The following is a 25063-nucleotide window of genomic DNA, read 5'->3' as shown; positions in this document are numbered from 1 at the left end:
ACCAAAGAGAAGCTCCTTTCTGGAGCTTCAAATGCTGCTTTCTTTATGGGTGAGTTAGTAATAATTTTGCATTTAATAAATAATACGAACAACATGCTGAGTTAATCCTGAATGCTTGCTGAACCTCAGTTGTTTACTTGCAGAGCGTTTTCCAAAAACAAATGATGGCAATAGCCAGAAAGTAATTGTTATTATTCTCTTTACAGTTTGTGTAACGTTCTCTTTTTATAAGCAGAATTTGGTGTATCACTAAAAATTCTGAAGCCATATGTGGTAGTACGTTGCTGATCATCATGAAAAAAGATACCAAGACAGCATGAGGAGAAGGGATTTTTATTACTTTCAGAAACCATCAAGGTTGTCATCCAATAAACTGTCTGTTACAATGTGATATACATCTATCAGCCTTGATACAAAGGGAGCACAAAATCATCTTGTAGGTCAGGATCTTCAATGTTCTCCTTTAGTGTAGAATCAAAATAGCATCTGATGGTGGTAGCAAAGAGAATTCCTGTTCATAGTGGGGAGTTGTCCCCTTTACCAGGAATCTTGGCAGAGCGTGGATGATCTGTATTTACTTAGATGCTAAAGCCAAATCATTCTACGTTGTTTAAAATAGTGTATTGTGTATAATTGAAACTTCTCTTCTGAAGAGGAGTCAAGTTCTATAAAACTCAACAACGGCAAGGGGAGGAAAGCAGGTAAATATGATACTTCAGTACAAATTGCTGCTGCAGAACCTGACAATACTTAGCAAATTAACATGGTGAACATCACTGTACGTTTTTCAGGTTTTTTTGTAACACAGATATTGCAAAGTGGTGTTGTAACAGCAAACAGATTTTCTGAAAACTAAAAGATACAAAAGATCAGTCTGTACAAACAGATTTAACAGGTAAATGAGCATAGAAAATCTGCTTTAAAAAAAAAATATATTACTTCCCAATATACTTGTCTGAATTAGCAAAGGGAGGGATAGGCTGCCACAACACCTGTGTTAATATTCACCTGAGTGCTACAATTTGCAGTCCTAGTCTACATCGTGGGCAGTAGTATTTTAAACACCATTTAACCATTTTCCTTTTGAAGGGCTGAAAATCCCAGCATTGTTTTTCAAGTGGAGGTTCATTTGAAATTACTGATCCTTTTTGAAGTTCAGCACATTATGCACTGTATAATTCTAACTTTTACAAGAGTGACTCATATTACAGATTTTAAAGTGAGGGGAAATAGTAGTTGAGAGTAGCTGATGAGCCAAAGCAAAACCATAGTAATTGTTTTGGGAGGAAGATAGGTAATTGTATCAAAGAGGTTACCTCCTCAAGCACTGGTTTTATTGGTCTCAGCGAGATAGCTGTCTTTGACATACTGCTTTAGTTAACGGTATCGAGATATTGCTAAGCTCATTTTCCCGCACAAGAATCTCAGTAGGAAACAGAAATTCCTACTGAAATGTCAAGCAAGCTGGTTGCAGCCACTTCGTGTATTGAGGCTACTTAGGGCAGAACTAACTGATTAAACCTAAAGCATCCATAAAGTCATTTTAGATCATACTTCCGTGTACATGTATGAGCCACATAGCAGCCAAGTAGTCAGTATGCACTATTTTCACTGTAGTTCAGTGCAGACCTTTTGACAGGAGATAAAAGGGGATGTAACAAATACTTGTAGAAGCTGTATGATGTAGAGTATACCTATTGTAAGAGGAATTGGATCATAGAAACAATACTGCCGTAGATAAGCTCTCTGTATCCTACCCAGGACAAGCTTACATTTATTTGTCATTTGGCATAGTAGTAGTATTGCAGTAAATCATAAGAAATCTTCTTGAAGACTACATTAACATTCTTGAAAATTCCATTCCATTGTATTTTTATCATTAAAATCCTAGCTCTAAAGAAGCTTTTCTTCTTTAATAGGTCTTGTGCTTCTTTTTTTTATATATTTTTTTATTTATATTTATATTTTTATATTTCCTGGCTAAAACTGTGAAACATGGTACCTGAAATTGACTCCACCAGCAGGATTTCCTTTTTCATGTACTGAGCTCTTGTTAAGCTCAGCAGGCTGGAGATGTTTGGCATTACCGAAAGATAGGTTACTGACACAGAACTGCCTGAATTAATAGACCTAATTTTAAGCTTCAACATTTGATTAAATATATATATATATATTGACTACATGTGACTCTTGATTTGAGGACTAATTCTTAGAACAAACAAATCCTCATGGTTTCTCTTTCTACTTTGAGGTCTATTTCTTACCTGATTCCAAATGTGAAAAGGAGACAGAAAGTCTCAGTCAGGAAGCTTAGAAACTTGATCTCATATGTTCTGTTTCACCAACCTTGTGTCTGTTTCACCAACCTTTGTGCAGGGTGCTGCACTTGGACTGGGGCAATCCCAGGTATTTATAAAAACTGGGGGAAGATCTCCTTGAGAGCAGCCCTGCAGAGAAGGACTTGGGGGTCCTGGTGGACGAGAAGCTGGACATGAGCCAGCAGTGTGCGCTTGCAGCCCAGAAGGCCAACTGTGTTCTGGGCTGCATTAAAAGAGGAGTGGCCAGCAGGGAGAGGGAGGTGATTGTGCCCCTCTACTCAGCTCTTGTGAGGCCCCATCTGGAGTACTGCGTCCAGGCCTGGGGCCCCCAGTACAGGAAGGGCGTGGAGCTCTTGGAGCTGGTCCAGAGGAGGGCCACTAAGATGATCAGAGGGCTGGAGCACCTCTACTATGAGGAAAGGTGGAGGGAACTGGGCTTGTTTAGCTTGGAGAAGAGAAGGCTCTGGGGAGACCTCATTGTGGCCTTCCAGTAATTGAAGGGAGCATATAAACAGGAGAGGAAATGGCTGTTTATGAGGGTGAATAGTGAGAGGACAAGGGAGAATGGTTTTAAACTGAGACAGGGGAGGTTTAGCTTAGGTATTAGGAGGAAGTTTTTCCCACAGAGGGTGGTGACGCACTGGAACAGGTTGCCCAAGGAGGCTGTGGATGCCCCATCCCTGGAGGCATTCAAGGCCAGGCTGGATGTGGCTCTGGGCAGCCTGGTCTGCTGGTTGGTGACCCTGCACATAGCAGGGGGGTTGAATCTGGTTGATCATTGTGGTCCTTTCCAACCCAGGCCATTCTATGACTCTATGAACCTGCAAGATTTCATGTTTCAAAAATGTAAAATTAGACTTTTGAGTCTATAATACATCCACAATGCAGGAACAATGCAAACTGTTCTTACTGAAGCATGTAAACGTTACTTAAAATTAGTGTAAATCCTAAGAAAACGAGCATGATGGAAATAATGCAGTACTCCTAAACAACTGTCATTTACTGTAACTGCAGCTTGCTTTTGTGGTACAGATCAGACATTCAAACAGCAGTGATTTTGTTACAAATGTCACTAAAGCAGGCCATTTAATCCTAGCATGCAAATAGAAATATTTTTGATACAGGACCTCATTTTGGTACCGGCTGCAGTGGTTGAATCAGATCAATGTTCTATGAAGTGTTCTTCAAATTGAAAACCTGTGTAAAAGCAAGCGAGTGGTTTCATTAAGTGCAATTATTGTGTTCTTCAATTTCATAGACAGGATAACAGCATATCCTTAGTAAAAGCCTGCTGGAACGAACTTTTTACGCTTGGTCTTGCACAGTGCTCTCAAGTCATGAATGTGGCAACTATATTGGCTGCGTTTGTTAATCACCTTCACGACAGCTTGCAGCAAGGTAAGGTGCTGACTGAGCACATCCGCTGACTCGGGGAATTCCTGGGTTTTAAGAGTTGAGCTGAGCAGAAGCCCATCACTTATCTATCAGTCGTTAATGAAAATCTGCCATTCGTGGAAGTTTACAGAATTGAAACAAAATAATAGAAAACACAACGTGTTTTTTTTAAAAATCATTGTAATTGTGTGTGATATCTGATAGTATTCTGTAGTTCTGTTAGGATACATCACTCAAAACAGGTGTCCTTCAGGCACCACCAACTTTAAGAACACAGGTGTACTGTGAATATGACTCCTCTCTGTCTACGGTGTGAAGGAGGACCCAGCTGTCCCTGCTATTTGTAGCTGTAAAACAACAGCCAAACACCTCCTTTGTGATATAACCCCTTTAAATAATATGGCTTATGTATATATGTAGGTCGCTCTGAAAGTAATGCCTGCTATTTATTTTCCGTTGGACCTACAGCAGATACACAGAGCACAATGAAGTTGTTAAAGCAAACGCTCAGCTACAAGACACTATTTTTCAACACAGTCTCCACCATTAGCTGCACGTTTTTGCCAGCAATGAACAAGAGCCTGCATGCTGCACTTGTAGCAATCTGCATGGCTGTGCAGGACGTGGCTTGTCTGCCATGTTGCTGTCACCACTGCTGAAATGCACTACCTCAGTGTGCACACATCCACTGAAGTAACTCATACAAATGTACACTGACCTACTCCATCGATTAATTCAGTACAGCACCTGACTCTTAGATGTACAGCACAGACCTGCAGTAGCATGGTATTCTTCTTTACTTACAAGCAGCCTTTTCTTTCCTTTTGCATTCTGAGCTGTAGTCCACCTCTGATTATTGGAAATTTTAGTGGCAGGAATTGTTGGTGTAAAGCTTATTCAGTTCTAGTGTATAGAGTTTATAGGTGGCATAGATTTTCTGCTGTTTGAATGTACTTTAAGTGATGAATGTTTTACAAATTCCAATGTGACTACACCTCTGCATGCCTGTTGACTTTGGGGTTTTTATATTTTATGTGTGTGTCAACTCAGATAAACTGCCAACAGACAGAGGAAAACTAGTAATGGAGCACATCTTCAAACTGCAAGAGTTCTGTAACAGTATGGTGAAGCTTTGCCTAGATGGATATGAATATGCATATTTGAAAGCAATTGTACTCTTCAGTCCTGGTACGTAATCATTCTTAATCTAAAACTTGATTCTTTTTCTGTGACTATAGAGACTGGAGTGGTCAAAAGTTGGCTTAAAAATCCATATCTAAAATTTTCTGTTTTCCCCAAAGGAGTATTTCAGGTATGTTTTTTTTTTTCCCCGTGTCCTCTTAAGGGGTTATAGAGGAAGGAAAAAGAGATGGAACTGTTATAGAAAATGAGGAGGTAACATCAGATAAGTAGGCTGTGTGGGAACTGAGATGAGCCCTCTGATCAAGTAGTTGGTTTTGAAAGTCAGGGCTTTGCTAAGTACTGGACAAGATTAATAAGTGACAGAGAAGTGTCTGTATGTATGTTATTTTCTGCCGTATAATTTCTGTTTCATTGGTTGCTGCTGCTATTACCTCTAGAATCTCTGCCTCACTTGGTGAGGAACCTGGGAAGGTGTAATGAATGACTCAGGACTGTAGGAAGAAGAGGGTTTCTCTTTTAATGAAAACAGTTGGATGATGCTTTTGCCTCTGCTACTGATTTATTACTTTTAAGTGTATGTCTCTATTCTGGGGTACTTCTTCTGAGGGCCTGGAGTTTAATTTTCAGAAATATTGTTCCTATGCTTCCTGCTGGGATGAATCCAAGTTGTGCTTTTAATGAATTTTTCACTATTAAATTTAGCAGGTAAATATAGAGTTACTCTGTTTTGCATTAGAAAAGTTTAAAAGCATGAGCCGCTTCTCGTTGCTCCGTGTTTTGTAGATGCTGATGTTCTGTGGAAAAGATCAGAATATATTCTAAAAGGCTGTGTGAGTCATAGTGTAGTCTGTCTGTTGTGTGGGATGTGGCGGGGAGCTGATAGGAGCTGCCACTTCTGGAGATGTATTAGGTCTGAGAAGAGCTGTCTTTTTCAATTCAGTTGCAGCTCACCCTTTCCAAGAGAAATCAGTTGAGGTGAAAAAATCTTCTTGAACTTTGGCACTTCAAAAGTATAAATTTTAAGCAAGCTTTCTGATACGTATATAAAAGAATGCTGAAGTTATCTTTTCTATAAGTGGTATCCCCAGAAAGTATGCACATCTTCCAGAGGAAGTGTCAGCATCAGCACAGATGCATGAAATTTGGCTAAGTGCATAACAAAACCTTGTTTGTCTTCCTTTTTCCCCCCCTTCTTTTTTTTTTCCTTTTTGATATTGCACTCTTGGAAGACTTCTGAGGTTAAGGACCTTCTTGCAAATGAGAAGCCATTTAAGTAATGTCAGAACCCTCTATTAAAGATGAGGGATTCACAGAGGAGATTCCAGAAGGTTTCTTTTGTTCCACATCTCCCAGAAAAATCAGACGCTGAATATTTTCACTGTAGAGCATAATCTTGCTACCAGCCCTCATGACTTGAAGAATTTTCTATGGTTTTGTGTTTGCTTCTACAGTTCAGTGAAGCACAGGAACTATTTCAGTTTTCTGATAAGCAGTATCCACTATGGGTCTAATTTCAATATTTAGAGTGCTTGAAAATGTTTATAATTTTTCCTTCCTGCTAAGGATCGAATACACAGACTCAGGGACATCCTTTAAGTGGAGGGTAAGAGGGTGTTTGCTGCTTTAAATTTAGTAGATCCTGCTTGCAGGAGATTTAATTCACTGTTCAGCATTCCTTACCCCCAAAGCAGTCCGTTCATGCCATTCCTATACTCGTAACCGGCACAGGGTCATCCAGGAAAGAATTTTTGGCAGAATGTGTTGACCTGACTAAGAAATCAATCCTGTCACAGACCTGAAAATATTTCCTTAGAGAGCTTACATTTGCAAAGTAACATTTACTTATTTGTTCAGCCCAAAGTTAGCTTGTTTCCTTCCCAACTGTGTTTGATGATTCAAGAGGTAGGAGGACAGATATGCTAGGAGAAATTTGTATCAGGTCAGGTGACTGGACTGACTTTTCTTTAGGTCACATGGTTTTATGACCACATTCCTAAGGATGTGCAGCCACTTTAATGTAGCATGTTGACCTGTAAGCCAATATTCTTGACAGTATACATGCAAGACATAAAACTTGTACCAGTACATTGAACAGAAGGGATATTCTGGCAATGATTTATAGGCCAGAAATTACAATTTCAGGGATTTTACTGCTCCGCTACAGGATGGGGTTAGACTGCATGTGCAGCAGTCCTAAGGTAAGGACATCTGCTTTGGTAGACCCTGCTGATTTGCCATCTTCCATAGCTGGAGATTGGAAGATTAATGAAAATATTCTGTGCCATGCCAGCTGCATGACTGTAGCAAGTCAGCCTTGGGCAAAGAGATGAGTGCAAGAGAGTGCCTACAAGACTTGGCATCATTATAGAACCATGACAACTAGCATGCTAGCAGTCTTCAACTACTGTTTTGGAAGCAGACTTGTAGCTGTTTCTGACATTGCTCTAAAAACAATGTCATGGAGCAATATATACTGCATGTCAATAATAACTTTTCAAAATCTGTTGCTTCCTTTGCTAACCTTGTCATCTGCATTGATTTTTGACAAATAACGTTACATAATTTGTCATGGTATTATTACAGTAAAATATTTACATTAAGCCAGATGGAAAGTAAAGATTAAACTGTGTAAAGTGGTCAGAATCACCAGATAATAATTTCCAAATTTGACTTGGCCATTAGATTAAATAACCTTTCATCCCTGCAAAATTTAGGAAACAAATAGCTCATAGCCTTTGTTTTTTTTTCCCTATGGGTATTTATCTTTTTTTTTTTTTCTCACAAATGCTATTTATGCATACAGTATTTCAGTAAATATTAGTGTATTGGAACAGTACTGTTCTATGTGACACAGAACAGAGGTTTATTATCAGGAATGATGTAAACATTGCAAGCACTACACGTATTTGAACTTTTCCAATTGTCTGGTTGTATTTAAAAACAGTGAAGTAAAACATCAGCATAGAGGAAGACAGATAAGGAGGTAAGGCAGCATCCTTCATTAGAACTGTTGGAGAACTTCAAGTTGCTACAGCTATCAAATAATCATTTCAGCATGCTTACAAGTAGATAATCTTTACAGCTTATAAGGCATCTTGGTGTGACAGGTGTAACAATGTAGGGTGTCTTTCAGATCACCCAGGGCTGGAAAATGTGGTGCAGATTGAGAAATTTCAAGAAAAGGCGTACATGGAGTTCCAAGACTACGTAACAAAAGCATATCCAGATGATACTTACAGGTGTGTACGCTTACGTGCTCACTTGATGGTTCTCTTTTCAGAGCATCAGTGATACTGATTTGCGCAGTATTACTTATAGTAAATGCTTACATTTTCTTCTTACCTTCTTAAAGCTTAGAAATGACTTTCAGAACACTTAAAATATTATTTAAATGCTCATACACATTATGACTATAATTTATCTACTTATTATTAATTTCCAAAATACTGGAAGATAGAGGAAGTATTTCTTTCATTTTGAATTGCACCTGTTTGGAGTATTTCCTCACTTAGTCTAAGTCCAAATATTGTACAGTCCATTGACTAATATGTACACATTTTTGGTACTGTCAAAGAAATGACTGTCTGTAAAGTTAACACATTTTTGATCTAAGTATTTAAGCCTCTCATGAAGTAAATATAACAAATTCCTATCACTGTTGTCCCTTAATGTTTTGTTTTCTTACCAATAACACGGTTGTGAATAATGCCAGAATGTGTGACCAGAGTAACGTCTTGCCAAACTTACCTTGCAGACTGTCTCGACTTCTTCTCCGATTGCCTGCCCTGAGGCTGATGAGTGCTGCCATTACTGAGGAGCTGTTCTTTGCAGGACTAATTGGAAACGTTCAGATCGATAGCATCATCCCGTACATTCTGCGAATGGAGACGGCAGACTACAATACTCAAATAATTGGTCATGCCGTATAAAAGTAGCGATCAAGGATTCTGTACCATGGCAGTCATGGTGATGTAAATGCATACTCTGTCTCCAAGAGGCCTTCCCATGCACCTTTCTAAAGAAGACTCGTGTTCCTCCTTTCCAGTACACTTGGGAAATGCGGTGGAGTGTCTTAAGGAATATAGGATCGCTTCCTATTTTTCATCTGATCTTCAAGGACTTGTAAATTTACTTGGTATCTGCGGAAAGTCGAGAATTGTCCATCCTATTTTTGTAGATAGATGAACTTGGAATATTTGTTTATGAAACCCAGGCTTGTGAAGAAACGGAAGATGCTTTGACTGAACTAAGGTATCTCAACTTAGTTTGGTGTTTTAGACAAATAAATTAAGTTTCCTCTCTGAGTTGTGTTTTCAGTGTTTTGCTGCTAGTTCTTTCTCACTGATTAAATGGAAAATACTATCAAACGTCTTGAAAAGGGCATTGTTTCTATGGAAGGGAGACCTTTATAACCAAACTTTTATCTTCTGTTCTTTTGAAAAGAGGTTATTTCATGTTGAATGAAGCAGTGGATATTGTTACAAGAGCAGGGAAGGCAGAGGTATTTCACACTTAAAAATATTCTGCTTACATGTTGATGCAGTTGGTCAAAAGTAAAACTGCAAAGGATCAGCATTGACTGTTCTGTGGATGCAAAGGTATACTATGCTGTAATATTGTGTGTTGGTAGATATCAGCTGTTTTATACTATGAAAAATTGAGAACTGTGTACTGCAGGTATTCAAAGAGATCAGCCTCCTATTTTTTCTGCTCTCAGAAGTTAAACGTTTTTCACAGTACCCCTTCCTCTTTCAAACTCAGTACACAGGGAGGGAGGCATTGTACATGTGTCTCAGTTTTCTTTCAACCACCTCTATAACCAAATTGTGTTTAGAATTCTGCACACGTGTTCATATTGTTTCTCTTGTATAGGACTTGGTTTTTTTTTTTTTTTTTTTTTTTTATTAGCTTTTGCCTATTTAGCTGTCTTTTCCAGTCAGTCTCATATGATTATTTTTTAAATTAGAAATTACTGAATCCAATACTTCTGCTTATACGAGTGTGGTCTCTGCTGCTTTGCCTGTCCATGTTAGAAATGAGTCTAGATACTTCACTTATGTTGACTGAATCATCCTTCATGGCTCCATCTAAGGATGGGTTCAGATGCTTTCCTATCTTGAGGAACGTGCCTGGTTGTCAAATAAGACTGATGGTTGATCGCTCCAAGCTTCCCTTTGCAACGGGAAACTATATATTCCTAGCACATTTAATATCTGTTGCTTAAAATTAGAGAGAGATTCTAGGAAAAGTGATGGTCTGCTGCCAACAGTAGCTTGTAGGTTTATCTACATCTTGGATTGAGGCCTAGTTCCATTTATCCTGAACTTTTTAGTCCTCTGGCAGCACTGAGTGAGGAAGAACCTCGCCCAATTCTTTAGACAAAAGATCAGCTTCGAGGGAGGCCTTTGCTTCTCTGTAGCAGCAACTCCAAGGCCATGCTAACATTGAGGGGACAGGTAGATGAGACTTTGGTGATATCTGTGTTTTTTCCCAGCACCTGAGGATCTCAGTCATCCAAAAAGAATCAGAAAACTGACACTGAATTATTCTGTCCTTTTTAATTCCACTACTAGAGTTGTTTGGATCTTCCTCTGCTGCCTTCTAATCAGAGGCTGCACTACAGGATTGCTCATACACAATTCCACAGATGGAAACGCTTGGTGCTGAGGACCTCTTATGGGATGGAACCATTCTCCCCTGCTCTGAATTTGGCATGTAGCGACTTCCTGGAGAACAGCCTTTAAAGATGCTGGAGCTTCCCATGGTGCCTGAGCCCTTCCCACAGTCCGTGTGTCTAAAGGAGAAGGATTGAGGCTCTGCATTCATGTTTCCTGGAGTTCATGAAGTGTGATTGTCCCTCTCTACTCTGCTCTTGTGAGGCCCCATCTGGAGTACTGTGGCCAGGTATGGAGCCCCCAGTACAAGAAAGACAGAGAGCTGTTGGAGAGGGTCCAGAGGAAGGCCACAAAGATGATCAGAGGGCTGGAGCACCTCCCCTACGAGGACAGGATGAGGGAGCTGGGCTTCTCAGCCTGGAGAAAAGAAGGCTGCGGGGTGACCTCATTGCAGCCTTTCAGTACCTAAACGGAGCCTATAAACAGGAGGGGAGTCAACTCTTTGAAAGGGTAGATAACAGCAGGACAGGGGGAGATGGTTTTAAATTGAGGGAGGGAAGATTTAGGTTGGATATCAGGAGGAAGTTCTTTACTATGAGAGTGGTGAGGTGCTGGGACAGGCTGCCAGAGAGGTTGTGGATGCCCCATCCCTGGAGGTGTTCAAGACCAGGCTGGAAGGGGCCCTGGGCAGGCTGGTCTAGTATTCAATAGGGAGGTTGGTGGCCCTGCCTGTGGCAGGGGGGTTGGAGCTTTATGATCCTTGAGGTCCCTTCCAACCCAGGCCATTCTGTGATTCTGTGAGGACTACTTTTCTGTCTCAAGAGGGCAGTAGTTACAGAAATGTGAAAGACAATGGCTGCCAATATACTGTGCTGGTCTCTTCCCAGTGGTTACAGGCCCCATCATCTTGCCGTCTGTAGGACCAAATTGCAGACAGGAAGTGAATTGTTCTATTCATGTCTCCTCAGAAATTTGGACCCTGTCTTCCAGCCCTATGCTATCCCCAGCCCTTCTCTGTTGCTAACAAGAACAGATGTAGTTGTGTTAAGCCCTTTATGGAAGTTGCCAAGAGGTTACTCCTGAATAATTTATAAATGGTTTACCAGGCATTTCAAATACTGGAAGAATTTGACTCCCTATATTCTCCAAATTCAGATAACCCATTTTCCTTCTAAATGCAGTAGAGACTGCAAATCTCTCCCACATCCTTGCAGATTTATACTTTTTAGCCTTTGGGACCTGTGCCTCAGGCATGATAAGCAGTTCTTTGTTTACAGCTGGCCAGAAGATTCAGTAAATGTGGTTTCTGCATGGTATTGTATAGCTGCAGAAACAGCTGAGAAAATACCAGTGTTTGTAGAGAGGTAAATCTTTAGGGATTGAATCCTTCAGCATATCTGTCTTTGAGAGCCATGTTTTGGAGGATGTGGCCATAGAAACTTATTTTCTCTGAAATTCTGCTTGTTCCCCCTTCATGCCATAGTCTGAAGACAAGTTGGCCTATTTCAGGGAAGCGTGGACTGCTATCACTGCTGACTGCTGGACCGGGACAGCTTTGTTAGGCTGTGTTAACTCAGCAGTACAAGAACCATGGTCACATTCTTTTTGGATGCCTGTCACCTGTGCATGGCAGCAGAAGATTCAAATCTCAGTGGCTGACTTTTCCCCTTCCCACAGCTCTTACTGTTACTTCCCTGGCAAAATCCCTTGGGCTTCATCTGGGATTTCTGCCAGATCACTTAAATCAAGAATTCAACCCATCCATGTTTTTCTTTTTAAATCCAGTGTATCCAGATGTGAGACTACCCATTGTGTGTGGGGTAGCAAGAGACATGTGTCACACCCTTTCATGTGACAGAAACTTGCAGATATCGTAGAATCTCGTTTTCTCAGTCAGGTGAGAAGTCAAACAGGATGCCCATCTCCAAGCTCAGTTACAGACTCTGTTACCTCTTTTGAGAGCAGTATGGTTGAGTCACCATCAGTAATCAGGATATACTCTAGTAGTTGCCAGGCTGCGTTTGGGGCTTTGCTCAATATATGTATAGTATTATTACGAAAAGGAGTTCAAGAGATCTTCAAATTGCCAAGAAGTGGCACACACTTCTTATGTACTGTGGCTATGTGCATATCCATCCAAAAAGAAAAGGTACTTATTTCAAAAAGATTCCAGTTACTTCTGCTGTCCATCTGTGCGATAACCATATGCCCTTCCTTCCCCTTGCTGTGGGTGGCTAACCAAATGTAAGCTCCATACCGACTGTCAAGTGAAACAAAAGAAGGAGATAGATGCATGTACACCTGAGGTATTGTAAGGGCCTCCCCAGAAAACCATAATCTTGGATACCTCCAATGTTTGGACTTCCATAGAGTGAATGTGCAGATATGCAACGCACTGCAAAAAGTGCTACCTACTGGTAAGTAACCTTTTTCCCCAAAGTTTCTTACATGTTTTCCTCATAAACCTTCAGTGTAAGTTCAGTACCGGGCCAAAGGCAGAGTGCGGGCTGGTCTGTGCTGCCTGGCAAGTATTGTCTCCTGTCTTCTTGATGATCAAGAAGGTGGATCCCATAGTGCAGGTGCTTGCATTTGTATTATTCACTTTTCTTACCAAGAATAATGGTACCACTTTTCATTTATCATTTTGGGTTCTTTAACTGTAAATTCATGCTGTTGATGAGCAGTGAGGCACAACTGGGCTTTCTCAGGAATGGGCTGCCCTTCATGCTGTTCAGTCACACTGTTGTTCAGCCAACACAAATGCGAGCAGTAAGGCTCACTCCACTGTGGATGTTAAAGTACCTCATTATTTTTGTGACCTCTTCTTTTCTCCTTTATGTTTTATTTTTTTAAACTTTCTGATCTTCAGCTTTCTGAAACTTCCCATACCTCGTCAGAATACAACTAAACTGCGGCACTTACTACTAACAATCTGCTTTGCCAGTGAAAGAACAGGCTCTGTTCTGATAGCTTTAAAATGTTCAGTGTTAAGAAAATTCATTTCTGTATCAATCACATGAATGGAAAAACCATCCATTTGGAATCCTGCCCCTTCAGATGGGAGCAGTGATACACAGAACAAATGGACTAGTTTGGAAGTGTATGTTGTGCGTATATACATGAGTTTAGGGGGCTTGTTTCATGCTGGTAGAGTTCCTGGTACAAACAATTGTTCTATTTTAAACTTTCTTCAAAAGCACTTTCACTACAGTACCTTCTGCACTTATAAACGTAACCTGTTGGTACCTCTCTTCTGTCACCATTGGCGTCAGTGAAAGTCACTGCTGTGTTACTGTGTTCAGCAGCTGTGGTTTCCCAGCGCAGGCATTAGAACGTCGCTGTACCTGTTCTGCTGTGGTATAAAAATTCATTGTAAATGTCTTGAAACCTGAATTTGTAAAGTCTATTTTGGCTGTATTTTTTAAAATAAATAGCAATCACCTATCTGTTAGTGTTCTACGCAGGTTGTCTTACAGCCCTGAAGCAGTGTGTGTGATTCCAAAGAGTCCGTGGATATTTCACTTTACTGTACAATGTTGTGTTGTCAATAGATTCATTCCCTGGGATTTGTGACCACTGCAGTACCTTGCTGTTCTTTCCCCCTGTTGCTATGAGCTCTTTGTTTTTGTGCTTAGTGCTCCTTTCTGCCCTGGGAGTTTGACTATTTGAAAATTAATGATTTATTATAAAATGTAATTTACCAACATTTTTTTCTCTTAAAGCACTACCTGCAGACGTTGATATAATGAATTCCGATCACAGATCTTCATGCCAAGTAAAGCAATAGTTATTTTTGGAGTTTACTCATTTCATCATGAATTGTGAAATGAGGACAAGTTTGGGTCCTTTCCAGAACTGATTTCTCAGTGACAATTGAAAAGTTGTCTTTCTTTTTCAGTCTTCTATTACAAGTGATTGTGGTGTTTGCATGAATATGCAGATAGCCAGAACAAGTGAGAAATGAGCTACCATTCTCTCCACGCTTAGATTCTGAAATGTGTTCATCTTGAAGTAAACGGAGTACTGTGGAGTAGACGATGCATTGTAGAGGAAAGCTTTGTAGGATGAGAAAGTCTGGGTAACGTTGATGAGAGCAGGGAATAAACAGTTGGACTCTCGTCCCCCTCTGTTTGCAGATACTCCAGTTTCTCTGTTGCTTCTGTTTTAAAAGCTTACCTTTCTCTGCACTTCCACAGAGCCTTGTTCTCTGGTCAGACTGCTAATCTACTACCTGCTCCTTCCCATACCAGTAATATTCCACAGCCTTTTGGTCACCTTTGAAGGAAAAAAGGAAGAGCCCTCTAGGAAGAAGTGCTCTTCTGGTAAATAATAGAAGTCTAGAAACTCTCCAGGGGGGTTACTCAGCAGCATCTTCAACCAAGATGGCCCGAGCAGTTCCCAACAAGCAGCAGGAGTCCCCTAATAGCACCATCTAATAGCCAGCACCATTGGTTTTGAGTGTTTTAGTATTCAGGAACATTGCACCTTGCACCTTGGTTCCAGACCATGAATCAATCTCTTTTAAAGCAGATGAAGACAAGTGAAAAACCTTTTTTTGATTGTGCTTTTGGGAAATGTGGGTTATAGCAGGGCTACAAATCCAAGAGGGAAAGCATTAGAAATTGCACTGTTCAGACCAGAGTGAGTGAAACCACGGTTAGAGGCTGGGCCAACAAAATGTAAAGAATGGTGATGTGAATTTGACATTGCTTCTGAGACTCAGAAATTTTGGAAGGATGGGGCAGATTTGCAAAATCTACATAGCTGGGTCTGTTGTGTGTTGGATTTATTATTTTGATTGCGAGAGGAATTCCAATTAATTATGGAAATGTATGTTCCTTAGTTGTGAAACCGTTGCAGAATAAACTTATATGACTTCCCACACAAAGAATAGAAGGAATTGCAGTGGAATAGATAAGCAGTTAATATATATATATTGTAAGGTAAAATGTAAATACTGAACTGCTCCGTGGGTTGGTTTTTTACTCTTTCTGTGAAATACTTGAACTTAGGTTTCTCAAAATCAATTTATCACTGAATAAAGCTCTTAAAAATCAAATGCAGGATTCAACGAGACTCTTCTGTGCAGTCATTGAGTCATTCAGGAAATGAATTTATCTTCAAAAAATGTGTTCTTGTCTACTACGCTGTGATTCTGTATTAGAAAAGAAAGAGCTAACTGATGCGTTCAGGGCTTGTGTAGAATGGCGTTCTGACACTAAGTCTGTGCAACTTGCTGGGACCGCAGGGAAAAAGAAAAAGAAGACAGCATTAAATTTGGTTAGGCAGAGTTTTTAAGACAGTGAGGTTCAACATACCAAACTTTCAGAGCACAGCATATCTAATAGAGACTTAGCATCAAATCTTAGAAACTGGGAATAAAGAATTATTTATGGGACCATGAGTTTTACAGTCAAGTGAATGCTGTCTCCCAAAGGTGCCCCAATGAATTCTTAGCAAAGCACTAGGCTTGTGTTTGCATTCCACATTATTCAATCATGGTATCTGCACAGAGTTTGAGGATAATGTTGAACAGAGCAGTAAGATAGGGTTTATATGAATGGTGACCAGATGTCAGCAAAAGTATTGTAAGTAGGTGCAACAGGACTTGAGCAGTTGGGCTAATGGCAATGAAATTCTTGGTGGAGACTTACTTGGCTTGAGGAAAAATCAAAATGTAATGTAAGGACGCTGTAAGAAGTTCCTGCTTCTAAGAATGTTGTTCCATAAAAGCTTCAATAAGCTGTAAGAAAAGCTGTAGGATTAAAGTTGCATTACGATGCTAATCACAGAGTTGCAGGGGCTGGAAGGGACCTCCAGAGAACACTGAGTCCAACCTACCTGCAAAGCAGAATCCCTACAGCAGGTAGGTGGCCAGGTGGGTCTTGAATATCTCCAGAGGAGGAGAATCCACAGCCCCTGAGGGCAGCCTGTTCCAGTGCTCCGCCACCCTTACTGTGAAGAAGTTCCTTCGCATATTGGTGCAGAACTTCCTATGCTGCAGTTTATGGTCATTTCCCCTTGTCCTGTCCCCACAGACTGCTGAAAAGAAGTTGGCCATGTCCCTTTGAATCCCACACTTAAGATATTTATAAACATTAATCAGATCCCCTCTCAGTCTTCTTTTCTCAAGGCTGAACAGAGGTTTACTCAACCTTTCCTCACAGTGGAGATGTTCCTGGCTCTTTATCATCTTTGTGGCCCTCTGCTGGACTCTCTCCAGGAGATCCTTGTCTTTTTTGTACCGGGGAGCCCAGAACTGGACACAATACTCCAGGTGAGGCCTGAGGTGATCCCTTCTCCCAGCTTTGAGTTACAAAGTGCCATCCTCCACAGCGGTCTCAGTGTAACTACAAGGAGACATGGTGCCATGTGGATCCATGCAGTGACCCAGAGCTTATCCATTGTAAAAACACAAACAAACCTGGTCAGACCACTGCCAGCAAAGAAAACATTCACAGAATTATTCTTAGTGAAGATGGTCTGAGTCTCGTGAATAGCCTTAGAAACTGGTTTGGGAGTTGGAGCTGTTTAGTGATCCAAAAGTTGGCTGGCCTCTTTTTAAAACTTTCTTTTTCAGAGCTCTTTTTTCGTAAGTAGTTTATAGCAAAACAACGATTTGGGAACTCACAGAACAAGCGAACAAGCACCGCGCAGCCTCGGAGCTCGGCGGCCCACCCGTCCCGTCACCGCCGCCCCGCCCCGGGCGCACCAATCCCAGCGCGGGGCGGTGCCGGAGCCGCTGCGGTGCCGTCCCAAGATGGCGGAATACGTGCAGGTGGTGAAGCGGGCGTTCAAGCACCTCGGCGGCCACGGCGGTGTCCGCGGCGCCATCTTGCAGCTGCTGAGGTAACAGGGAGCGCGGCGCGGCGCGCCCGGAGCGGGCAGCAGGCGGCTCCCGGCCCTCGCCTCGCCGTCCCGTCCCGTGGGGTCACCTTGGCGGCCGCGCCGGGTCCGGGCCGCAGCAGCGGGCCCTGCCTGTCTGCCGGACGGCCGTACACCGCCGTGCCCGTCTGCGGCACCTCGCGGTGGCCGCGGCCCTCCCGCTGCGCCCGGCCTGGCAGCCCGGTGGCTCTGGCCCGGCGTCATTTACCGCAGCGGGCGGCCGCTTCTGCGCGCCTCCTTCGCGCTGAGAGAGACCCCTGCGGCGTCTCACCTGCCCGCTGCGGTGCTTCGGGTTGTGGCGCGGGGTGCCCGAGGGGAGCCCGCCGGGCAGGAGGAGCTGCGGGCTTCTGCAGGCAGAATCCCGTAATGTCCGGAGCTGAACTCCAGCAGCTTGCAGCCATACCCGCTGTGCAGCCTGTGCCGGTGCCCACCGCCCTCTGGTGCAGAACCTTTCCTTGACCCCCACCTGACTCTCCTTTGACAGCTCCATGCCATTCCTTCGGGCCCTGTTGCTGTACCTGGAGAGCTGAGCTCAGCACAGCCCCTCAGCTCTGCTCTGGGGCATGAAAACCGAGGCACCACAACCACTCCTCATACACCTTGCCCTCACACCCTTCACCATTTCTGTAGCCCTCCTTTGGGTGCTCTCTAGTAGCATTATGTCCATTTTGTACTCTGGTACCCACACGCAGTGCTTGAGGTGAGGCTGCACTGGTGCAGTCTTTTCCATCAGTACACCAGAAGTCAAATTATTATGGCTTTGTGTGCCTGGAGATATTTCTCTTAGTTGGGGCTCACTGAAATTGGCTGAGAAACATCCTTTGGAGGCTCTACATGCATCTTAGCGTTTGGTGTCAGAGCTCAGGGCACAAATGCCAGGACAAGGCATAACAACCCTTCCAAGGAGGGGAAGGGAAGAAGGAAGGGAGAGCAGTGCTGAAACATCCCTTCTTTTCCTGAATTTCGTTGCTCAGGCTTAAATAACACGGGGGTCTGAGTGCTTCTTCATGTGATAGGTGAACACCAGCCAAGGAAGCATGGGTGTGCACGTGTGTTCTGTCAGCTGGCACTGGATGGAGAGTGCCCAGAGCACTGCAGGCAGCTGAAACTTTACATGATCCTGCTTGGGGTGGATGCCAATGAAGAGAGAGGAAAAAAAAAAGATCTAGGTGGGGGAAAACACTTCAAAACGTGTCAGTGGAATGCAAGTCATAGGTGTACCTGTGGTACTCCCGTCACATGATATTTAAGGTTTTATGGGTGTTACATCGTGCTTTATCTTGTGCCATAAAGAACTTCTGAACAGTCCCCAAAGCCTCTCTGTATGACTTCAGTGTCCTGTCAGTGGGGCACACAGTGAAGGCATGCTATTGTCAGTTGCAGGAATCGGTGATTATGTTTTGCACTCCTTAAGTCTGAATAGTTTGGGGTTCCTTTGTTTGTTTTGCTTTACGTACACGTGTGTGAGTTTTAATTACAGATTTTTGCCAACCTCTAAAAAATGTCTATGGCAATTTCAGTCTGAGACCAAGGTAATTAAAGCTGTTGTTCTGGGAATTCACAGGGTCAACGATTTGAAGACTGGTACGCTGGTAGGAGTTGACAAATATGGAAACAAGTACTATGAAGACAAAAGAAACTTCTTTGGTATGTGTGCTGACGTGACCACCTCCTGAGTGGCAGCCCAGCTCTGCTGCTGGTGAATTAGGATTTATTGCCTGCCCGCCTTCCTTGTTTCCTACTTGTGTGAGAGCACTAAGCTCAGCAATGTAAGACTGCAGTGACAGTAGAAATGCAGAAAACTCAAAAAAAACCCTGATCTGCTTCCTAGTCACAGCTGTACTTGTCTTGCAGTGAGGGCCCGTAACAGCAGATATTTGTAGGCAAAATAGTTTTCCTTGTGTTTTCATGTGTTTTCTGCTTTATGTGAAAATAATTTCTTACGTTTATCCAGTGTTTATGTTCATTTAATCAAGGTCGACACAGATGGGTCGTATACACTAGTGAAATGAACGGCAAAAATACATTTTGGGAAGTTGATGGAAGTATGGTGCCCCCCGAATGGTAAGATATTTAACTTAGTAACTTGAATACATTGTGTAATTGCATGTATCTGTTCTCATATTACAAAGCAGAAGATAAGAAATAATACATCAATTTTTGGCAGTAAGTTTTCTTGGATGCAGCATGACAAAAAGGCTTCAGACTGGTTAGCTTTAATTTCAGTTTAGGAAGGTTTTTGCTGGATGCATAAGCTGCAGAAGAAGGGTACCGTTTGACAGAACGTTCCCATAGATAAAGAAGTTCTTCCTTGATTAAGCCGTACATCGGTTAATGAGGGAGAGGAGAAGGCTGATAGAAAACCTACAGTGCTGCTCACCCATTGTGTCCAGGAGGGCTCTGTGCAGGCACAAGGTGCATGTTCTTGTAGCTTCTCACCTCTTCAGAGCACCATTCCTTTCTTGGAAAGGGGCTGTTCAGTATTCAGAAATGACTGTTGGAACAGCCACAGGGTCACGGGATGGGCAGGTGATGCTTTGGGCGCTGGGAAGCACCACGGCACCGCTCTTTGATTTGTGTGTACTCCAGCACAAAAAAACCCAAACAGAAACAACGCAGCTTTCAGACACCGTGCAACTGAGATGTAAAATGTTGTATATATGCGTAGATGTATGGAATAGGTTTAAATTATGTGGGCATGGGAGACAGAGTGACGTGGTTCTCAGAACATTTGAGCAATGCGTGGGTAGGCTATCTAGGCAGTCAGTTTTGCTTCAAACTCTCTCCATCTTCAAATTATGTTTAATGTAGTTCATGCTTTCTCTTTCATCTCCAGTATGAGTTTTATGGCACTGGTTTTTAGAAGTGGCATTAATATCTGAAATCTCCACAACCAGCATGTTCAGGCCAGTGCAGGGCTGCTCCTTACTGACTGCATAATAACTGTTGTTTGAATGCAGTTTGTATCCTTTTCACTATAAGGCTGTGCCTGTTTTCAAGATTATCATCTTTTTGAGGCAGTGCTTTCCTTCTTCTTTGCTCGTGCTTATGTGTCACTAGCTGTGGCCTTGCAATATTATACAAAGTTTATTTCTGAGTATCGGTCATGTTTGTAGGTAGAGCAGCTTGTTTACAGCACATAAAGCAGGGAGGTGAAAAGCTTTCCTGTTATCGTGGAAAGAAAAGCCCTGGAAGAAAGAGCAGACTTGTCATTATTATCAACACTGATCGGTGCAATGAGACGTGAAAAGTTAAACAGTCTCATATTCAAAGATATTTTGTCAGGAGGTTTTATTGTGCAGTACTCTTCTGGGGCTTTTTTTGGTCTTGTTGTGTTTTGGTTTTTTAGTTGGAGCGCAGGTCTGATGGGGAGCAGCTGAGGGAACTGGGATTGTTCGGTCAGGCTGAGCAAGGTCCGTGTTTCTGGGTGTTGAGTACACCGTGCATCGTAAAGGATAACTGTGTGGGCAGCTGTGAGCATTCAGGATTGTGGGATGCTGTGGACTGTCGAGATGCAGTCAAGTGAACCTCGCATTTCATGCATGATGAATTGGGGAAAGAACACTTTGGCGTACTGGAAAATGCTGAAAACGACTGTCTGGGAAAAAGAGGAAATAGGAATTAATGTTGTCAGCTTTAGCTGTCTGCCAGATAGTGGATTGGCTTGTTGTGATTGAAATGATCTTATTTAACCTCCTTATCACTCAGGGTTTTCTCATCGTCAGAATCAAGGTGATGGTATCTCCTTCGTTGGAGAGAAGTTCAATTTCTTTAGATCCTTTCAGCACTTGTGGAATGATTGGTACTAACCTTGTCGTGCTGTGCAGCATTGCGGGCTGCAGGAGTGCAAACTTCATAACATAAAATTTCAAATTTAAGTTAATTTTAATAATTAACACTGTTTACGTCAGCTGATCTGGCAGCCGAAGGAGGCAGGAATATAGCATCTCAGACGTCAGTGCCAGCATACTCTGAAATGGGAAGGAATGTGCTTTTCCTCTGTAAAATCACTCTTTTTCAAGCCTGCCTCTGAGAATAAGAGTTTAATCAGAAAAGAGAGGAGGGACTGAAAGTTTCATCCATTTAGCAGCTTCACAATAAACTTGTGTTTCATAACTATATTAAATGCTGGTATAGTGTTTTTAGGTCAGTGGGATTCTGTCAACGTTACTGTACAGTGGTATCTTGCAGTAGCTTGCATGAGAAATCAGTTCTCTCCCATGGGTACACATGGGAGATGTTTCTTGTCCCTTTTTCCTCCTATTCCTATCCATAGACCTGGAAGGATAAATGAAGACTGTCTTTGATAATAATGAAAAAAGCCCTCTGGTTACACTAGTCAAAGTTAAGTCCCTGCTTTTGTGCTGACTTAAAGGACATGGGACAGCACTGAAATGCCCTCTGACCATAGCACACACCTTCACCTTTCTTGTTGCAGCATGGTTAGCTTCTTTGGGAAGAAAGAAGTGGATGTTAGGAAGTTGGCAGGTAGGCTGAACTTACATAGCCAGTGACTGAGCCTTGCAGATGCACATACACCAATAGCTCTGGAGTTTGTGTTGCACCAGGTCTTGTTTGACAGTTCATACATCATCTAATTGGCTCCAGTCCTTTGTAGCTTCAGTTTGAAATCACTTTGCTTTTAAATATTTGTCTAAGAATGGGGAGAACATCCTACATGGTCTTGAGTGCACTTGAAGGTATTTTAAGGTGTCTCCCGTCTCTTTATGCAGGCAGAAGTTTGGAGGCTTTACCTGCCTCAGCATTGGCAGTGCTGCTCTGTGTCTCAGGAAACTGCTTCAGCCTCTTCCAAGCTGCTGCTGTCCTCCTTTGCTTTGTATAAGCCGTCTGCTCCTTTTCAGGTTCAAAGTCATTACTTGCTTTTGAATCCTATTTTTTCATGCATGGATTTATAGGCAGAGTTTGTACAGAAATCTGGCCATCTGCAAGATGTCAAATCTCTTTATTTCTGCTGTTCAGTCTAATGCATGAAGAGCTTTTCTTGAGCATCTGGGAGTAGAGTCTGAGACACCAAGGCTTCAAAGGACTCTCTGAGGGACGTTGTCAAGGGGAAAGGCTTTCCAAAGCAAAGTTTTCAGTTTTTGTACGTTTGAAATGGGGAAGGGACCACAAATGTTGTAAAGATCTTCTGGAGATAATTATTTCAGCACCTGTGGCGAGCAATTTTATTTCTACTTTCAGTGAGAGAATGTGACTCAATGCGGCTTTTTTTGCTGATCCGTTGGAACTTGAGCTCAATTTGGTATTGATGTTGTTGTGCCAGAAAGTCCTGAAAGCAAACAGAGCATCACTCCAAAACACCGTGTTTTGGAAATCTTCGTGGATTTAGCCTTAGAAACACTGCACAGCTATACAGTCTAAAATGGAGAATAAAACTCTTCTGTTTTCTGTCTTCTGAGTTAAATGAGTCAATAAACTCAATATTTTTATAATTTCACATTTCAGGAAGTGAGTGTATATACACTTGTAAAGAAGGAGATACAAGGCATTGTGTAAGCTTGAAATGTAGTCAATTTTAACTGAGCTTTAATGCATTTCTTGTGCTCCATCTGCTCCAGCTTTTCTCTCAGGGCTTTTGTAACTGCATTTCTAGCCAAGAAAACACTTTTTTCCCTCTCGATGTGTATTGCTTTCTAGGGGGCAGGAAACATGGGAGGATGGTAGGGTATGGTGACAATTGCATTGCATTTCTATTAGCAATGGGATGCTGGATTATTAAGTATAAGTGTATGACCCCACCTCTCCTCTCCAAACTCGCCCTTTTTTGAAGCAAGATGCTATGGGATCTCCTTCTTCCAGACAGAAATCTTCTGACTTTTTACATGGTCTGATAGTGTTAGGACAAGGAGGAAGAGTTTTAAACTGAAGAAGGGGAGATTTGGGTTAGATGTTAGGAGGAAACTATTTAATCAGAGAATGGTGAGGCACTGATACAGGCTGCATAGGTAGGTTATGGATGCCCCATCCCTGGAGGCATTCAGGGCCAGGTTGGATGGAGCTCTGGGCAGCCTGATCTGATGTGTGGCAGCCCTGCCCGTGACTGGGAGTTGGAGCTCAGTGATCTTTAAGATCCTTTCCAGCCTAAGCCATTCTGTGATTCTATATTTTTAAGTGTTTTTTTTTTTTTTTTTAACTGAAGCAATATGCAAAGTTTTGATTTCTTTTTCTTTCTAACTAAATGCCTAGAAGCTACTCAACTGAAAAAATATCTAACCTTCTGTAGAACTCTTTAGAGTATACTCTAAAGTATCAGTCAGACAAACGCATCTATTTCATCCTACTTGTATTGTGGTTTTGTATTGCTGTATCAGTGCAGTCTGCAGGAGTCATTGCTAAAGGATGAAGATGCAGTTCTCAGGCTTCCTAATAACAACTAATAACAGAGAACTTAATATTTTTAGGTGAAGTCTTTGACAAAAGCTAATAAGCAGAAGCCTCTTTTAATCCCATCTCAGTAAAAATATCCATAGGCTTGCAAAAAGCCTCAATTCTGTCCCATTACATGTACTTCATTAACTGGCTTATAACAATAATGATTCAGCTTTGAAAGTTGCCTTGGGCACTGAAATAGAAATGGGATAAAGTCAATTCAGTTTATCCCCGCTGAAGTGTTTCTGTAAATTATTATGGAAAATGCTTTCCTTGAGCATTAATGTTATTTGCAGGGGGTAGGGTTGACATTTAGTTCATAGGTAAAAGGTAATGACTATACTCACTTGTTAATTACTCCATTCCTGACTGGTATTAATCACTTTATTGTGGAGCCAGTAAACATTTATGTGATTGCTTAGGTGAACTTAAATCATTATTCCGTATCCCAAGTGGTGGCTTCATGAAGGCTTTGGAGGTGGAGGTGTTGAAGTATCGTTGTGCAGCACAATTTTCTGGTGATTAAAAGCAAACAAAAGAAAATGGCACAAAAACCCACAACTCTTTTTTTGTGCCATTTTTACTGCCTGATTTCTTGCTCATTATAGATCATGTAATGCTCCTTAATATGCCTTAACAATGTGGTTTTCTTTCTCTTAAGGCATCGCTGGCTTCACTCAATGACGGATGACCCTCCAACTACTCATCCTCCGGTTGCTCGTAAATTTATCTGGGAGAACCATAAGTTCAACTTGAGTGGTACTCCTGGGCAGTACGTCCCTTACTCTACTACACGCAAGAAGATTCAGGAATGGATCCCACCTACAACAGCTAGCAAATAACAGCCAAAACAACAGCAAAAAGTGATTTGCCTCCACTTTGGCTTTCAGTGTAAATTGCATTGTCACTGGTTTTATTTAAAATAAAAGCTTCCTCTGACTGCTGTAGTTTTGTTTATTGAGCTTTCGGGGAAAACAAGTGAGAAGACACTGGGAAGAAGTAGAGGACAGAATACACAGCAAGTCTGCTACATACTCGGCGTTTTGTCATTTTATTAGTGATTCTTGTCTTTACATAAGCAACCCTCACTTTTTTTAGCATGGTAATCATTCCCATGGCGGTCACTTCTTGCAGTTGTATCATTCAGAAGAATACAAATATAAATTTGAAATACAAAATTCTACTCTTTAACCTTATCCTCTTATGTTCTCTCCATGTCAAATAATATACCATTACTGTAGTATTTTAGGAAGCAATTTCCTTAAATTTGTGCAAGACAAGTTAGAATAATAAGGCCTATCAAGGGCTATAGTTTTT

The 25063-nt window shown here is 41.8% G+C and overlaps 2 protein-coding genes across 17 annotated transcripts in view; both read left to right on the top strand.

Moving 5' to 3' along the window:
* The window catches only part of NR2C1 (nuclear receptor subfamily 2, group C, member 1), a 50814-nt gene extending 35284 nt beyond the window's left edge, over nt 1-15530 (top strand). For 15 of the 16 annotated variants that reach the window (XM_046938591.1, XM_046938485.1, XM_046938529.1 and 12 more), the window contains 4 exons: nt 3577-3716; nt 4764-4901; nt 7990-8095; nt 8611-15530. In XM_046938591.1, coding sequence (XP_046794547.1) covers nt 3577-3716; nt 4764-4901; nt 7990-8095; nt 8611-8785 — 559 coding nt within the window. In that variant the 3' untranslated portion in view covers nt 8786-15530. The remainder of the gene's footprint in view (nt 1-3576; nt 3717-4763; nt 4902-7989; nt 8096-8610) is intronic. The other variant, XR_006938641.1, reaches the window with a different exon arrangement.
* A 1699-nt stretch (nt 15531-17229) lies between these two features.
* On the top strand, nt 17230-24686 carry NDUFA12 (NADH:ubiquinone oxidoreductase subunit A12). Its single transcript, NM_001184758.2, has 4 exons — nt 17230-17320; nt 18921-19003; nt 19333-19420; nt 24408-24686. Exons 1-4 carry the CDS (start codon nt 17232-17234, stop codon nt 24586-24588), a joined length of 441 nt encoding a protein of 146 aa, NP_001171687.2. The 5' UTR covers nt 17230-17231; the 3' UTR covers nt 24589-24686.
* Nucleotides 24687-25063: the final 377 nt, after the last annotated feature.

This window comes from Gallus gallus, chromosome 1 (assembly GCF_016699485.2).
Source record: "Gallus gallus isolate bGalGal1 chromosome 1, bGalGal1.mat.broiler.GRCg7b, whole genome shotgun sequence".
Taxonomy (NCBI): Eukaryota; Metazoa; Chordata; class Aves; order Galliformes; family Phasianidae; genus Gallus; species Gallus gallus.
Note: the sequence above shows the minus strand (reverse complement) of the source record. Positions and strands in the feature narration are given on the sequence as shown.

What these genes read in the sequence shown, in the direction of transcription:
- NDUFA12 (NM_001184758.2), top strand. Translation starts at nt 17,232, where the DNA reads ATGGCGGAATACGTGCAGGTGGTGAAGCGGGCGTTCAAGCACCTCGGC. An exon ending in AGACAAAAGAAACTTCTTTG is followed by an intron (nt 19,004 to 19,332) that starts GTATGTGTGCTG and finishes CATTTAATCAAG; the next exon opens with GTCGACACAGATGGGTCGTA. An exon ending in AGTATGGTGCCCCCCGAATG is followed by an intron (nt 19,421 to 24,407) that starts GTAAGATATTTA and finishes CTTTCTCTTAAG; the next exon opens with GCATCGCTGGCTTCACTCAA.